This window comes from Protomyctophum parallelum (genome assembly GCF_964188405.1).
Source record: "Protomyctophum parallelum genome assembly, chromosome: 1".
Classification (NCBI taxonomy): Eukaryota; Metazoa; Chordata; class Actinopteri; order Myctophiformes; family Myctophidae; genus Protomyctophum; species Protomyctophum parallelum.
Window position 1 is genome coordinate 21,162,672 of NC_139697.1, and position 16,987 is coordinate 21,179,658.

Sequence of the window (16,987 nt, forward strand, 5' to 3'; positions counted from 1 at the left end):
CATAAGATCCTGATTCTGTTCGATTCACTCCACTCGAATGAAGCCGATGAGTTTTCTTTAATCTTTAATAAATAAGACTCATTTCTCTTCTCCCTGGCCTTTTAGCCTGGCCCGACACCCATTTTCCACCACTGGCACGAATGTTTTGTTTTGTATCCATTTTAATGCCAATATCTGTTTATATTGCATTATTTTTGTTTTGTTTTAACCTGTACAGCACCTCTATTATCTCGGTCATGTACATTGTGCTCTATGAATAGAATGTGCGTGGAGTTTAACCCATTTTGCGCAGGAACCCCTTTTGGTGTTGGCATTATGCTATGCTTTAGCTATCGAAAAACAGCAGATCTACAAGCTCATAGCGCGCCACCGAGTGGCGCGCTACGAGCTTGTAGGTCTGCTATTTTTTTTTAATCATGGCGCAGATTTGGAAACATAGGTAAGAAACATCGGTATTTCAGAAAAGTGTCATGATTTTTGAAGACATTTTTTTAATTTTGACGTCAGGCCTAAATGAAGAACGACTGACATAGAAACATAGCTTTTTTCAGAAAACTGTCATTTTCAAAACAGATTTTTTTTTAGAATCTGATCTCGGGTCAGAACGGGGTTAAGGATTCAAAGGCTCGGTCAAGGTCAAGGTGCGGCGGCGTTTCTCGTTGTGCTCCAGGATCTCCAGCAATCTCTTCCGGTGCTCCGCCGGCAGCCGTATAGCGTGCGTGTGCTCGCCGAAGGTGGACGTTATCCTGTCGATGGCGTCCCTGAGGGTGGATCGGAGCGTGACGCGCAGCGTTTTGTACGCGGGGTCGTCTCCCACGCCGTAGAACGACCTCGCATGGGGCCCGCTGGAGGAGACATGCTGGGGCAGCTTGAAGTGCATATCCACCGCCTCCTGGAGGACCAGCATGCAGCTGAGAATGCTGGGTAGCGTAGTCTGCACGACGCCAAACCGGTCTTCGCGGAAGGAGGCCGCTACCAGGTGAGAGAGCCCCTCCAGGGCCCAGATGTGGGCCTGGCCGTCGGCGAAGAGAGCTTGAGCGGAGGCTTCCGGGAGCTCGTCATACACCTCCGGGAACTTGTTACACATTTCCGAGACCAGACCCCACTTTGCCAAGCCGTTTAAGACATTTCTAACGTGTTCCTGTCCGTTCTTGAGGACTCGAGTTAGGAGACTGGGTACGGGGCCTGCCGTTGTTGTTGGGCTGAGTGCTGGTGCTAGGGGTGCTGGACAGCTGCCACAGTAGCAGGCCCGTGAGCATGTGGGCCAGAATTGGGGGCCCGTCTTCACAATGGGGGGGCTCTGCACAGAGCCATACCAAGGTGAGGAGGGCTCCGGGGGGGGATCGGTGAGGCGCCGCGGGGCAGTCAAAGAACTAACCCTTTCTTGTACGTTCTGGAAGAACCGAGCCGGGAGACTGGGTTCGGAGACCGCCATGGTTGGGATGGGCACCGCCGGGTCAGGGGTCGATGGGCAACCGCCGTAGGCCTGTGAGCATGTGGGGGGGGTGGACCAGAGTTTTGGGCCCCTCCTCGTAACGCGTGGGCTCTGCACAGAGCCGTACCGAGGCGAGGAGGGCTCCAGGGGATCGGTGAGGTGGTGCCTCGGGGCAGGGGAGGTCAAAGGACTGACCTGTTCTCTTCGTCTGTTCTGGAAGAACGGGTCTGGGGCTGATGGGCAACCGCCATCATCTGCCTGTGAGCACGCGGGGGTGGACCAGAGTTTTGGGCCCCTCCTCGTAATGTGCGGGCTCTGCTCAGAGCCGTAACAGGCCGAGGGTTGTTCAAGGCGCCGCATGGCCGGGTGGGACAAAGGAAGACTGTCCAGGTCCGGCGAGCACGCGGAGCCGTGCGACTGCGCAGACGTCTGGATGCCGCCGGTAGACCGGGGGGACTCGGCCCTGCCGTCAGCGGCGACTACAGTGTCACGGTGAGCGACGAGCCTACGGGTCAGGTCGGACAGCAGAGACAGACACCCCTCGCTGATGGCGTTCCAGTTATGGGGACGGCCACCCGCCTCCGGCGGACTCAGACTGAAGACCTCGAGACGTCGCGAAGGAGAGTGCCGGGACAGCGACGCCAAGTCCCGCAGAGCTAAAAACTTCATGATCGTCGGCTGCTGCTCGCAGGCGGCGATGACCGCGGCGAGACAGTGACGCTCGTCCTCGACGGAAGACGACGACGACTGGACGGGGAAACTGAGCGCGTCCGTCGCGAAGATCCTGACGATCAGCACGACGACGTACGACTGGAACAGGAGGAAGGCGCCACTGAGCCAGAGGTGGTACACCAGAGGGACGTCCAGCATCCCCACCATGGAATCCAGAGGGTAGACGGAGCCGTCCAGCTGAAGATTCAGCGTTTCACAGATCCACTTTCTGGGGACGTATCCCAGGAAGTAATACACGGCGAGGTAGTCGCGGACGAGACACGCGCTCTGGGCGGTGCTGCGTCTGACCACCGAAGGAAAGGCGCCCATGAAGCGAGCGAACTTGCTTTGCTGAACAGCGGGGAAGGCCACGTAGTTCATGTTGTGGACCACGCCCAGCAGGCTGTGACTGAGGCCGAAAAAGGCCCCCGCTAACAGCAGGACGAGGGAGTGCTCGTTCAGACACAGCGGAGCGGCGCCGCCGGCGTCGTGGCGTGTCGTGCACGGGTAGCCGAGCGCCCCGTATCTTCCGCCGACGGCTACGGCGCAACACCAGGCCACCAGGACTCCCATGACGCAATGCAAGAGAGAGCGGACCGTCTGGCGAGGGTGAAGCAGCCGGTCAAAGAGATCCATCTTCGAACGGGCGATAGACGGGACCACCGCGTGATATCCCAGGAGGAAGTCGGCCGCTCCGACGGCCAGGAGGACCCCGGCGAACGTCAGGACGCAGGGAAAGACGGCGGTGTCCAGGCCGAACCGGCCGAGCGCCACGAACGCGGCCGCGGCCGGAAGCGTCGACAAGACGGCGCAGATTACGCAGCGGACGACGGTCCGACGGGGGATGTCCGGAGCTCTCTGGTGGAGCTGTTGCCGCCGCGACCAAACTGCGGATAAGCGGCCCGGGAGGAAGTCAGCAAGCGGCCGATCGAAAAGATCCACCTTTGAACAGACTTCCAGGAGGAAGTCGGCCACTCCGATGGCCAGGAGGAACCCGGCGAACATCAGAGCGCAGTGACAGACGGCGTCCGTCAGGCGACTGTCGGTCAGCCAGGCGACGGGACGGAGCACGCTGAACCTGCAGAGCGCCACGAACGCGGCCGCGGTCGGAAGCGTCGACCAGACGGCACAGATGACGCATCTCACGGCTCTGCGGCAGATCGCTTCACGTAGCCAACATCTCCTCCGCTCTGTAGGTGACATGTTGGGAAATGGCTTCCAAACGCTCCCCTTTCAAAGTTATACAGAGCGTTGTGGCTGTTCCCTCACGTGGGCACCTTTTAAAACGGTCAGTCTTAAACAGTAGGAATACGTTCCGGCGTGGCTCGATATAGTGCTCAGTAGTTCGGCCCTTATAAGACTCAAGCGTTGTTGTACATTTTAACCTAGGGTTTGCTCTATATATATTCCATAGCCATGTCATATTGAGGTCACATGACCTCAGGTTAAAATATGGTATAATATGACATTAAACGGAGTACGTGTCCTTTTTACCTCTTTCTCTCACCCTCCCTGCCACTTTACTGTGGGATCTTTTTGAGGTTATATTCATATTTTGGTTCCCAAACTCTTTCATGTCAAGGACCCCCAAATTGACACTAATTAGCCCCGCGGAACCCCCCATTTGAAAAGATATGCCATAAGAGAAGATTTATACGGCTCTAGCAGTGATTCTCAGCCGGTTTAATTTCAAGGACCCCCAGTTTGACATGCATTAGTCTACGGACCCTCATTTAATGGCATTTCTATCTCTGGGACCCCCGATTTATATTGTAAAATCAAATGCTAATTTAACTCTGAGAGCGTACGTACAAATGGAACCAAATGGACTCCCGTGGGTTACAGGTGCATGATGGGAAGACAATTTTATTTGTAATTTATTTAAAGCTAGATGTGAGTGCGGCGGAGGCGCGTAAACCTCTTGTTTAATTACAAACCCTATGAAGCCTTGCATTTGCTGCTCATCAAATTAAGAAAACAAAGAAACCTCCATGACTTCAAGGCTTCATGGGGTGTAACTGATAAGTAATGTCTTAAAGTAGCACAGTCTCTGTGCATTGCTACTCATAAACTCCATCAGTTGTTTTGGAATAACCGCCTCCAAAACGGGAGTACTTGAAGCCCTACTACTTATCATCTCAGTCTCACGACTCTCACTAAATACAAAAGCAGAGGTGTTGTCTATGTGAACTAATTAACACCAACGGTTATTGTGATAATGATAATTATTACTATACTAGACAAACTATATGCAAAAATCGAGAAAGACGTACGTAAAGCTGGGAATGCATGCCCACACCCAGTTATGCGAGGCCCGCTGTACCCATTATCAGAGTACCTGTTGTGTCTGTTCGGTCTGTGTCATTTTTGAGGGGCACTAGACCCTCCTGTGATGATGTATGATGACGTATGATGATAAGAGCACCCCTCACTTCACACGGGGGTGATTTTATGCCCATATATGCGCCACAATAAAGTGTTATCAGTTGTAATAAATATAAAGTACTTCAGTAACTTTTGCGTCCAATACGGCTAACACAAACCCGGGTCTTGTGCGTGAGTGCCAAAATGTCTACTACTTGCCATAACAGAAAGACCATTTATTTTGGACAGAGGACACATTGTGTCTTTCATACGATGCCTTGTCAACCTGTAGCGATCCACGAGATCAAAAGATCTCAATAGAAGAGCGGATAGACCGACTACAACCACTGCAGTTGTGTTAGTTACTGTATACTCTAGTCTCTACCATACAGATTGGGCAAAATAACATTTTTGTTATTGATGTATTGCAGGTGTAAGTGTTATAGTATTATGATAACCTGAACAGCGGCAGTGGCTCAGGGGTAGAGTGTCCGGTAGAACAGCTGGATGGGAACCGTGAGGTTCCCAGTTCGATCCCTGTGGGCTCCCCCAGAGTTAGTGTCAAAGTGTCCTTGAGCAAGACACTGAACCCCTAACTGCTCCCGATGTGCAGGTTGGTGCCTTGCATGGTTTCCTCCGCCATCGGTGTGTGAATGCGTGAATGTAATGCACAATATCTATGCAAAGTGCCTCGGATAAAGGCACCATTTATAATTTAAGGTGTCTGTGTTTAGACTCATAACCGTGGACCTAACAGCTTCTCTTCTATTGCATTTTACAATATATAAACTTACAGTACAGCCCAATTCTGCTGGAAATTTATCAAGTCAGGACATTCTTTGGCTGTGCACATACACCCACATGCATACTACACTAGATTGCACACATGCACGCTCACAGCTCGATTTCAAAATGCAGAGAGAGTATGACAACTTCAACTCTCGTGCGAAGATGCACGCTGTTCCCTCTATTTCCTCCCCCGAGAAGACTGGGTGAAACTGAGAGCCAAGAAAAGGAACTACTCCTAAAATATATATATGTTTCAACGATACATCTGAAATGGCTGACTTCTGATGGTTCAATCTTGTATTTTTCACAGATATTTAAAAAAGGTAGGGTAAGCGATAATTTGGTTAAAACAAACAAGCTCTAAACATTACAGAGCTCTCCAGCTTTAACAGGAAATAAAGTTTCAGCCAGGTGGGTTGCCAATTTAATCCAATCAGGAACGAGTACCGGTACCCTGCATTCAGGAGCTTAAAATGCATATAGAGTTGTAACTTTGTGTGTGCTCATTTCTTTGTGTAATCACTTCCAATTCCACTCGTTTATCCTTGAATTTTGTACGAGTTCTCTCTCCCATTCCAATAATAGTGCCATCCTGACCAGCAAATGCACTTTCTGTTTACCAAACAAACTCAATAGCACTGCGTACTATCAGAACATAGTTCTATTAAACACTTATTTTAATAATGGCATCTTCAAGCTATGACGATAATGACAGCAAAGTCCATTCATGATAATGCTACACGTTATTATAATCAAGTTAGTATGGCCACAGTCTGAATAGGATATAAGCCCGGCTGTCATCATCAACATCTCTTCACAGAACTTCATGGCCAACCAGCCTGAACCAAACTCCGACGTTCTAATCCGGCCCACTTCCTGATGCAATTAGTGGCGTCTGATTTTCCCAGCGGCCAGTTAATGCACCCACCACGCATCTGTCAACCGTCAGCTGACGTGACAGCTTAGCCAATCAAAATGTAAACACAACCCAGCACTCATGTTAATACACACCAAGGCGGCTTACCTTGCTTTTTAGCTTCTGGATCTCGGCCTCTGTGACGGTGTGTTTGATCTGCAGCTGTGGGTTGGGAGATCGAGGCAAAGTGGAGATAAGAGAGGGAGAGAGAGAGACACACACAGAGTGAGAGAAGAAGGCAAGGCGGTCAGATGATCAGACGCATGGCTGCACAGGCTCATTGGAGTCATCGCTGCCCATACACACTAGTGTGATGGATGGAGGCAGCCGACCCTGTCCTCCATGACAGTCAGCACCGCGGCGCACACACCACGCACACGCACCAACACGCACGCACGCAAGCAGAGGAAGCCCAGAGATAGATAGACAGACAATAGTCCTTTTGGTTGGATATTGACGAGCACACTGCCGAGTGCCAATGGTGGCTTATTCAGCATCTCTTGGCATATATTCGATTTCGACTTTTGATATGATCAAATGAAGACATAACATAACGATACAACACGACCGACCAATCCATATTTGTTCCAATGTTTTCTTGATAAAAATAAAGCGCTATAGGACAGCGGCTCAAGAGTGAAAAAACAAACCAAAAAACAAACAAACAAACCCATCAGGAAACAGAAACTGTGCGCACGAGTACTTGAATGATGCACACATCGAAAGTGTGTTTACATAAAAAAAGTGATGATATACGCAATGCGGTGGGAGAGGGACATAACGAAGAACAGGGTAACGAAGAACGGGAAAACGAGAGAGAGAGAGAGAGAGAGCAAAATGATTGGTGAGGGATTGGGACAGAGGGATTAACATTGTCGTCTCCACTTGATATCCCCAGCAGCGTGCGGCCCATTAATTAAATGTATCACACGTAGCCATAGTGGCAGTTGGGGGTAGAGAGAGACAGGAAACGGTACAGTGCCAAAAGTAGCCGTGGCGTGTTCAATCAATATGACCAGCTGCCTCCATTGCCTAAAGTGCAAAAAATGAGTCTACTGTCAAAAGAATGAAATGCTCCGAGGTGATGTTGTATAAGGCTGACAAAAGGTTGTTTTTTTTGTGTGCGAGGAAGGCTATAGTAAGCAAGGGGTCAAAATACAGGTTGAAACACTGGGCCCCATCTTATGCTTTTTTTTCATATAATTTTTGGCATTTTTTGGGGGCATATCTTGCAAGTATGATTGAACCCTACAAACCCTCCCGCGCACTCAGATCAGCCAACGCAGGGAAGCTGGAAGTACCCTCACTAAAACGCCGGGACAACGCTCCACACGTCCCAAACTCTTCTCCCTTCTGGCTCCAAAACTGTGGAATGCACTTCCCATTGCAGTCAAAACTGCAGCATCACTCCCAATCTTCCGCCGTAGTCTGAAAACCCACCTTTTCAGACTCCATCATGGCCCATAGCACTTACCCTACCCCAGGGGTCGGCAACCGGCGGCTCAAGAGCCGCTTGCGGCTCTTGAGCACTCCCCTAGTGGCTCCCTGTAGCATTACAAAAGAATCTATGAAAATGTATAATGTTTATTTTTTCACATTTTTATTTTTCATTTATGGTTTCTGTAGGAGGCCAAACGTGACAGAAACATTCTTAAGTTTCCCAATTTTGTAAAAAGTGTGTAGAATAAATATTATGATGGATTGCCTGTATGCTTAATCTGCAGTATAGCCCTGAAACATGACTGTCAGTCATGACGCAACAGCAGCCTGTTTTACGCAATCGCAGTCCAAACGTGTATATAAACATTCCGATTTAAAATATAAAGTCCTCGCCACATGTGCCACGGGAGTTAGAAATGTGCTGGTACAGCGATTAGCATTGCTGCATCCCGCGTTGTTTAATAAAAAGCATTTTTATCCGAGCGCCCCTTTTCTCAAACGGGGTTGGGAAACAGTTGCACACCGGGTGGGGGCGCGTAGTTGAAAGCCAATGGCCAGCAAATAACTGCTCGGATAAAAATGCTTTTTATTAAACAACGCGGGATGCAGCAATGCTAATCGCTGTACCAGCAACATTCTAACACCCGTGGCACATGTGGCGAGGACTTTATATTTGGAATCTGAATGTTTATGTACACGTTTACAATGTAAATGTAGCAATTGCGTAAAACAGGCTGCAGTTGCCATGACGCACCATGGCTAAATCTGCAGTGACAAACTATCAAACAATAAATAAAACGTGGCAAGCCATTCACAGACGGTGACTATATGAAGGAGTCATATAGACGTTTTATTATCTCCCGGGTTGCAACGAAACAGCAAAGCAGCAGCCAGCAGTGGTGGAGTTTAATTAGCTGCAATCCACTTCTTAAAAGTTTGCTCCCTTCTGCTTTCCCACACACTTGTGTGGAAAACATGGAATGCTCTTCCAGACAATTATGTGAACATGAAGAAACTCGCATTTGGAGTATTATCCATCTTTGGATCAACGTACTTTTGTGAGCAGATATTCTCAAACATGAACTACATTAAATCCAAATACCGCACACGCCTCACCGATGAGAGCTTGCAGTCGTGTGTGAAGATTAAAGTGACATTTTACATGCCCAATGTTGAGAAGCTCTCCAGCGATGTCCACACACAGAAATCACATTAAACGGGTAAGAACACAATGCAAAAAACATGGCATAATAATGGAGGGTGCGTTGACTGCGTTCGGAAATGCGCACCGGGAGCGCACTCGCCTATTAGTTTGCATTGCACAGTGCGCTATTTCCGAACGGGCTTGAACCATAGCGCACTTTTTATTTTGATAGATAGGCTAATATCCACTTGCAGCCCTGTTGTCTTCATTATATAAGCATTTTAAGGCTTACATTTTTTTTGCGGCTCCAGATAGATTTTGAATTAATTATTTTGGTCGAAAATGGCTCATTCAACATCTTGGGTTGCCGACCCCTGCCCTACCCCCTTAGATAGCATTTCTGTTGACTTAGATAGCATCTGATACAGACTTATAGCATGTTATGTAGACGGCACTATAATTGCATTGTATATAGTCATAGCACGCCATAGTACATATGTATAGCATAGTAGTACTAGTATATATATATAGTTTATATGTATAGTCTCATAATATAGATATTCCACTGTTACTTTCTTAGCTTACGCATGTTTTATGATAAATGCTTTTTTGTGATGTATTCCCATGCTTTTGTTCTTGCTTATTGTAAGTCGCTCTGGATTAAGAGCGTCTGCTAAATGCCTAAATTGTAAATTGTAAATTGCGACATACTAGCGTTATGTCCAGGGGGTGTACTTGTACATCAAGCTGCCTCACGCTACAGAAACAGGAGATAGGCTCCTGCCCGGCCCCTATGGGCCTCATGGCTCGGCAAGGCTACTTACTTACTTACTTAGAAGGGCAGGGGCCCTTTGATGCCTATGTTTGCACGTGCCTATGGCCCAAGATATAAGTATGTGACAAGATACAATATTCTGTTGGATTCACTGTATTGCATTATACGGTACCTTTATGTAAAGAGACTGAATCACATGTAGATGTGAGAAACGGATCACGGTTTACCTCTCTGAACTTCTGGTAGAGTTTAGTGGCGTCCAGGTCCGAGGGGGACAAGATGTCCTCCGTCTCTGGGAGATCAAACACCTCGATGTTCTTCTCCCCGTCGTCCCCCGGCACCGCCGATCCCCCGTCCTCCTCGTCCGTGGCGTACTCCCCTGTCTGCTTTGAAGGAGCACATGAGTACACAGTCAAATCCTCAGCGTTAACTCAAATAGCGTACAAATGGACCCGTAAAACATTGTGCATACGTTTCTAAACATGCTCTAACTCGAGCTACTCAGAAGGTAAAAATAAACAAACAGATAGAGAAGAGTGCAGAGTGCTGGGCACTGTCCTTGAGAGCTGCTGCCAGCACACAAACTGTTTTCTCACACCCAGAGTGACACACCTGTGGCAACTATATCCTGAGTAGGGAGATTGCCAGGTGTCAATCATCGTTACCTGGTGATGGCCTGTTAATTATTCAATTAAGAGTCACTTGTGACTCTGGCCGTCACAAGGTTACTGGGTCCTGGGTTCGATTCCCGCTTGGGACGCTGTGGGTGCTGCATGGTGGCGTGTTTCCTCCCCCGCGTCATCAGTGTCCATAATTATACCCGAGGCGGGGGGGTTGGCGAAAGGGCCTTTTCTGTGCAGAGTTTGCATGTTCTCCCCGTGTCCCCTAAGGTATAAGGTACCCTCACAAAAAACATGCAGTAATCCTGGTCTCAAAACTGCATAAATACTCTATTTATACTCTAAATAGCAGCTATTTGTGAAAATATTTATTTCAGAAAAAGGATTTAGAAGATGTTTTTTAAATTTCGAGGTAAAAATAGGTTAATTATCCCTAAAGGTACTTGCATGTGAGCTCCTTCTATTGTCACAATAGACGGAATAGTTGAATAGTAGCAGTAGTAGTAGTAATAGTAGTAGTAGCACTAGTAGTAGCAGTAGCAGTAGCAGTCAGTAGCAGTCAGTAGTAGTAGTAGTAGCAGTAGCAGTAGCAGTCAGTAGCAGTAGCAGTCAGTAGTAGTAGCAGTAGCAGTCAGTAGTAGTAGCAGTAGCAGTCAGTAGTAGTAGCAGTAGCAGTCAGTAGTAGTAGCAGTAGCAGTAGCAGTCAGTAGTAGTAGCAGTAGCAGTAGCAGTCAGTAGCAGTAGCAGTCAGTAGCAGTAGCAGTAGCAGTCAGTAGCAGTAGCAGTCAGTAGCAGTAGCAGTCAGTAGTAGTAGTAGTAGCAGTAGCAGTCAGTAGCAGTAGCAGTCAGTAGTAGTAGCAGTAGCAGTCAGTAGTAGTAGCAGTAGCAGTCAGTAGTAGTAGCAGTAGCAGTAGCAGTAGCAGTCAGTAGTAGTAGCAGTAGCAGTAGCAGTCAGTAGCAGTAGCAGTAGCAGTCAGTAGTAGTAGCAGTAGCAGTCAGTAGTAGTAGCAGTAGCAGTAGCAGTCAGTAGCAGTAGCAGTCAGTAGTAGTAGCAGTAGCAGTAGCAGTCAGTAGCAGTAGCAGTCAGTAGCAGTAGCAGTAGTAGTAGAATAGTTGTTACACAATTTGAAAGAGCTCTTTATTCAGATTGTGTTTCTTGTTCATAATAATATTCCATTACAGTATTGTATGTGTGTGTCAGTAGGGTATGCTGGTCACTGCAGCAGCAAGCGTGCCATTTTGTATTGGCTGCCAGCAATGATGCTTAATTAGTGGGTTAGTAGGCTGTTTAATGAACTGCAAACGGAACAGAACAGAACCCTCCAGCCAGCCATCCATCCACATTATCCATTTATATTCCTTTACATGAAATGTATCTGCCGTCTTAACTAGTCAGTGTCTGCGATTCTCTCGCCTTTTTAAAACCCATTTTGGGCGGGAACCCCTTTTGGTGTTTTAAGCTATTGAAAAATAGCAGATCTACAAGCTCATAGCGCGCCACCGAGTGGCGCACTATGAGCTTGTAGGTCTGCTATTTTTGAAAAGTCATGAAAATGTGTCACAAATCTTTGAATATATATTTCAGAGCGAACATTCTTAACTAAAATATTGGCTTCTGGGGGGGTCCCTGGAACTACATATTTTGAGATGGGGGTCCGTGGCCCAATAGAGATAATTCTGGGGGTCCTTGACATGAAAAAGGTTGAGCACCACTGACATAGAAACATGGGTTTTTCCGAAAGATGTTAGGATTTTTAAGCCTTTTTTTAATCGACCTCAGTCCAAAATGGGTTAAAGCTTACTGTACACCACTGTATACTGCCCACTTGTGGTGCGGCTACAGTAAAAGGTAAATATAATAAGCTGCGGGTGGCATATATTATATAATGATGCTCTCAGAATCCTGCTGAGGCTCCCGAGGTGGACAGGTGTTTGTAAACAGTGGTGTTCCTACTCTGGACGCTGTTCTCATGAATCTAACGTACAGTTTTATGATGATGGAATCATAATGACTTTGACCATGCTTAAAACCCATTTTGACCTGAGATCAGATTCTAAAAATGTCTTTTAAATCCTGACAGTTTTCTGAAAAAGCTATGTTTCTGTGTCAGTCGTCGTTCTTCGATTTTTCAAAAAATCAGACCTACAAGCTCGTAGCGCGCCACTCGGTGGTGCACTATGAGCTTGTAGATCTGCTATTTTTCAATAGCTAAAGCATAACATAATGCCAACACCAAAAGGGGTTCCGCCCAGAAGAGCATCATCAGGTACTCTTCCTGTTTCTGGAAACACAAGAGTGCCTGTATGTTTTTTAGATTTGTTTTTTTTTATGTTTTTGTTGCTGTTTTTTATTTATTTCTGTTGTATTGTCCCCTGTATTGTTGATTGTTACGGCCCATGTGGTCTGAAATAAAGATCGATTGATCTCACTGCTAGACCGAGGTACGCCTAATGCCGTCTTACTCAGGCGACTGTGGCTCAGGAGGTAGAGCAGGTCGTCCAATGATCCATGGGTCGGCGGTTCGAATCCCGGCTCCTCCTGTCCACTTGGGCAAGACCCTGAACCCCAAATTGCTCCCGATGTGCTGGTTGGTACCTTGCATGGCTTCTGCCGCAATCGGTGTATGAATGTGTGTGTGAATGGGTGAATGTAATGCACAATATATGTAAAGCGCCTTGGATAAAGGCGCTATATAAATGCACCATTTACCATTTACTCTTGTAATACAAAAATAAATATGTAAGATTCCACAGATGACTTGGCATATGACCTAGTTTTGTGGAGGAAAAACTCAGCAGGTGCAATTTCTTTTAGTGGTCAGAAAGTAGGACAGGAGAGGCAGAGGAGTGTATCGGTCTCAAGTCTCCCTTTCTTTGTTTCTACATTAGATCGTATTAGTAAAGTGAATAATAGGCGGGAAGTGACACAAGATTGATTCAAACCCACATCGTCATGATTAGCCCCTCGGTGGTACCATCCTTTCAAGAGCTGGGCAATTAACAGAAAATACTATACTGTATTAGGTCTTACATCTCACACGAATATATTTTAATAGATTGATTTTGTAAAATGACTAAATTGATTGGTCTGATTGGATCACTGAACCTTGTGAAATTATTTGTTCAATGGTGGAGTACAAAAAGAAAACGACAGTGTCTTGACACGTTGAGCTTATTAACGTCACTATATACGTTTGTGTTTGTCTGGACACTCATCAGAGAATCGCATCTCCATCATTGGCTTCCCTGTTGCCTGGGCAACAGCATTCTATACGCTCCACGACGGGCCCCATTTAGAGGAGGCGGGGTCAGCGATCGTGGAGGGGTGGGCTATAAAAAGGGGACAATTTGCATGTAATACATGCATCACTTATTGCCAGCTAGTACACGCATGGCGGGGAGGAGGAACGCAATGGGTTTAACCCATTTAGACCCGATGACCATTCTACAAAATGTCTTCTAAATCCTGACAGTTTTCTGGAAAAAAAAACATGTTTCTATGTCAGCGGTTCTCAAACTGTTTCACGTCGAGGACCCCGAAAAATAATTGGCCGCCAACCCCCATCTGAAAATGTGTTTTTTTCTAGGGACCCCCCCAGAAGCAAAGATTTGAGTTAAAAACGTTTGCTCAGAAAAAATATATATTCAAAGATTTGCGCCACATTGACACGATTTTTTTCAAAAATAGCCGACCTACAAGTTCATAGTGCGGCACTCGGTGCCGCGCTATGAACTTGTAGATCTGCTATTTTTCCTCAACAGCTAAAGCATAACATAATGCTTAATACACCCCAAAAGGGGTTCCCGCCCCCAAAATGGGTTAAGCAGGGGGATGCTCACCGTGGCTGTCTGGGGAGGTTGATGATGTGAACTATGAATATGTAATATGGGATATGATATAATGGTTCACACTGATTTGTAGATGGGAGGATGTGATAGGAATGTGATAGTCTTCTAGGAAGAGAGAGGAGAGAGAGTGGGAGGTGTGTGCGTACGTGCGTGCGTGCGTGCAGTCTCCCCATATGACTGCTTGCTTGGCTGCACACATAAAATCTGCTTCTGTCTGTGTGAGCACATACTGTATGTATTCTAGCAAATGGGTACATTTGTGTCTGTGTGCTTTGTTATGGGCATGCTTACACAATACACACAAACATGCACACATGGTTCTTGCATGGTGTTTGGTGTACGAGTCCATGTACAGTATAAGTGGGTACTAGCTAGCAGCTGTGCATACACGAGCATGTCCAAGACGCCATGTATAATGAATGGTGCATGTGATAATGCAGTACTATTGCTCACCTCTAGAGCTATATATGTTCTCTTGAGACCCAATTCCCAACACCAGTCTTCCATGCATAGATAGATGCTGCTGTCGGGCAGAAACCTTGTATGTCCAAAACTGATATATTTTAGGAAATGAAAAAAAAAAAAACGTGTTCGAATATATCGAATGTAGTTATTATGTAGTCACATGCTTTTGTTAATGGCCTACTTTTCATTGGTTCAATATATTAAAAAAAAAAAAGAATACATGCAGATCTACATAATCACAACACTTCACATTGTGACATTGTGAAGTACGAATATATTCGTACCCCTCAGCTATGGGACGTTATCAGCCAGGAACCCCCCCCCCGCCCCGTATACTATATGAAGCCCCTAAGCAGCTTTTAACATTGGTCCGGTTGCTATACAATTACAATTTAGGCATTTAGCAGACGCTCTATATGCAACGCCTCCGTCACCACCAGCTCCATAACTCGGAACCCCTAACCCCTCCTCCTTTGTCATACAACAACAGCTGTGGGTGAGGCTTCAGTTCAGGTGAATGAACTGAAAATCACGGTACTCCATCTTTAACAAAGTAAAGAATAATAATAAAGAAAAAATATATATATGTGGAGATACAAGGTGTCTGCTCGATAGGATAACAACGAATCCTCCCCCCCCCCCTGTGGTGAGAGCTTCTTCTAATACGTATTTATAGAAATATTAATATTGATGAGTTCTCATTATTGGCCCATAGATCACTCCAACAGCTTCATAATTGTTTACCCAGTGGACGGGTTGTATAAGGATGTTATGGACACTTTGGTGTTTGAGGAAGAGCAGATTCCTTATGTCCCCCTCCCCCCCCCCCCAGTTAGAATCACTTCTCTAGGCCCAGGCCGTAGCGTAACGGTCTGGGCACCGGACTGGTGATCCAGTCGCAGTGTGCCGCGGGTTCGACTCCCGGACCCGACACGGCCTTTACTGCATGTCATCCCCCCATCTCTCTCCCGTTTCCTGTCAGCCTACTGTCTGTCCCTTCAAAAAAAAATCAATAAAAGGCGTAAGCCGCAAAAAAAATATCTTAAAAAAAAAAGAAAAAAAGAATCACTTCTCTGCACAAGTCTTTGTGCAAGATACTGTTCATTCGCTTCAACTGTTGCGAGTGATTTGATTCATGAACAAAGCTAGTTATTGTGAAAAAAACGAATCCATTATTCATAGGGTTCACCTGAATGTGTAAATCAACATTGTATATTTAAAAAAAACATTTTTTTTTCTTTTGTGTGTGTTATGATTTGAATAATAACCCATTCAGGACGGGATCCCCTTTTGGTGTTTTAAGCAATATGTGAGCTTGTAGATCTGCTTTTTTCAGTGTAAAATGCAGCAGTGTAAAATTACTTATACTGGATCTTTTGTCCACTAGTCCCTTATCTAGTTTTTATTTTAGATGAAATTGTCAATTATGGCCCAGGCCGTAGCGTAACGGTCTGGGCACCGGACTGGTAATCCAGTCGCAGTGTGCCGCGGGTTCGACTCCCGGACCCGACACGGCCTTTACTGCATGTCATCCCCCCATCTCTCTCCCGTTTCCTGTCAGCCTACTGTCTGTCCCTTCAAAAATCAATAAAAGGCGTAAGCCGCAAAAAAATATCTTAAAAAAAAAAAGAAATTGTCAATTATGTTTAGTCTTAGTTTTAGTCATCATAGCTTAGTTTTCATTTAGTTTCCATGTAGTTTTCGTCATTGAAAAAAGGTATAGTCGACAAACATTTTTTTGTCATAGTTTTAGTCGACCACATCAACACTGGTGTCATGCAGGGGGAGGAATACCTTTTGGTGGAAGCTGCTATCCAGAAACAGGTTATTTGAATAAACTAAAAGCACATTATTAACCCATTCTGACCTGAGATCAGATTCATACGAGGTTTCCACTGGACACACACTGGTCTGATCAACCCATTCTGACCTGAGATCAGATAAAAAAATAGCAGACCTACAAGCTCTTAGCGCGCCACTCGGTGGCGCGCTATGAGCTTGTAGATCTGCTATTTTTCAATAGCTAAAGCACGACATGATGCTAACACCAAAATGGGTGCCCGACTAAAATGGGTTAAAGGACCACATCACCACTTTTCAACCTATATTCATATAATAGGTCCTCACTAATAATCATGAAAAAAATGGCGCAGTTTTTTTCTGTGTCTCATAAGACTCATAGGAGGGCTGTGGGCAGTTCATAAACCGTCTTCCAGTGACATCATCGATGGGGAATACACAAGCTAATAAAAAGTGCAGGCTTTCTAGTCCTGAAAAGTTGCAAGCCATCGTTCTCACTATAATGAAAATCTAAACATTCTTGTTTAAAAAATAATCTGCCTAATGATGATGTCACTGGAAGACGGTTTCTAAACGGCCCCACAGCCCTCCTATGAGACACAATCGTGCCATTTTATCATGATTATTAGTGAGGAGTGAGGACCTATTATATGAAGATAGGTTGAAAAGTGGTGAAGTG

At 46.1% G+C, this 16,987-nt stretch overlaps 1 protein-coding gene across 2 annotated transcripts in view; it reads right to left on the reverse strand.

Annotated features, from left to right (window-relative positions):
- Positions 1–16,987, reverse strand: part of ppp1r9a (protein phosphatase 1, regulatory subunit 9A) — a 90,078-nt gene that overhangs the window by 22,104 nt on the left and 50,987 nt on the right. For both annotated transcript variants that reach the window (XM_083787136.1, XM_083787135.1), the window contains exons 7-8: positions 9,802–9,960; positions 6,324–6,377 (exon numbers count right to left, since the gene is read on the reverse strand). In XM_083787136.1, coding sequence (XP_083643262.1) covers positions 6,324–6,377; positions 9,802–9,960 — 213 coding nt within the window. The remainder of the gene's footprint in view (positions 1–6,323; positions 6,378–9,801; positions 9,961–16,987) is intronic.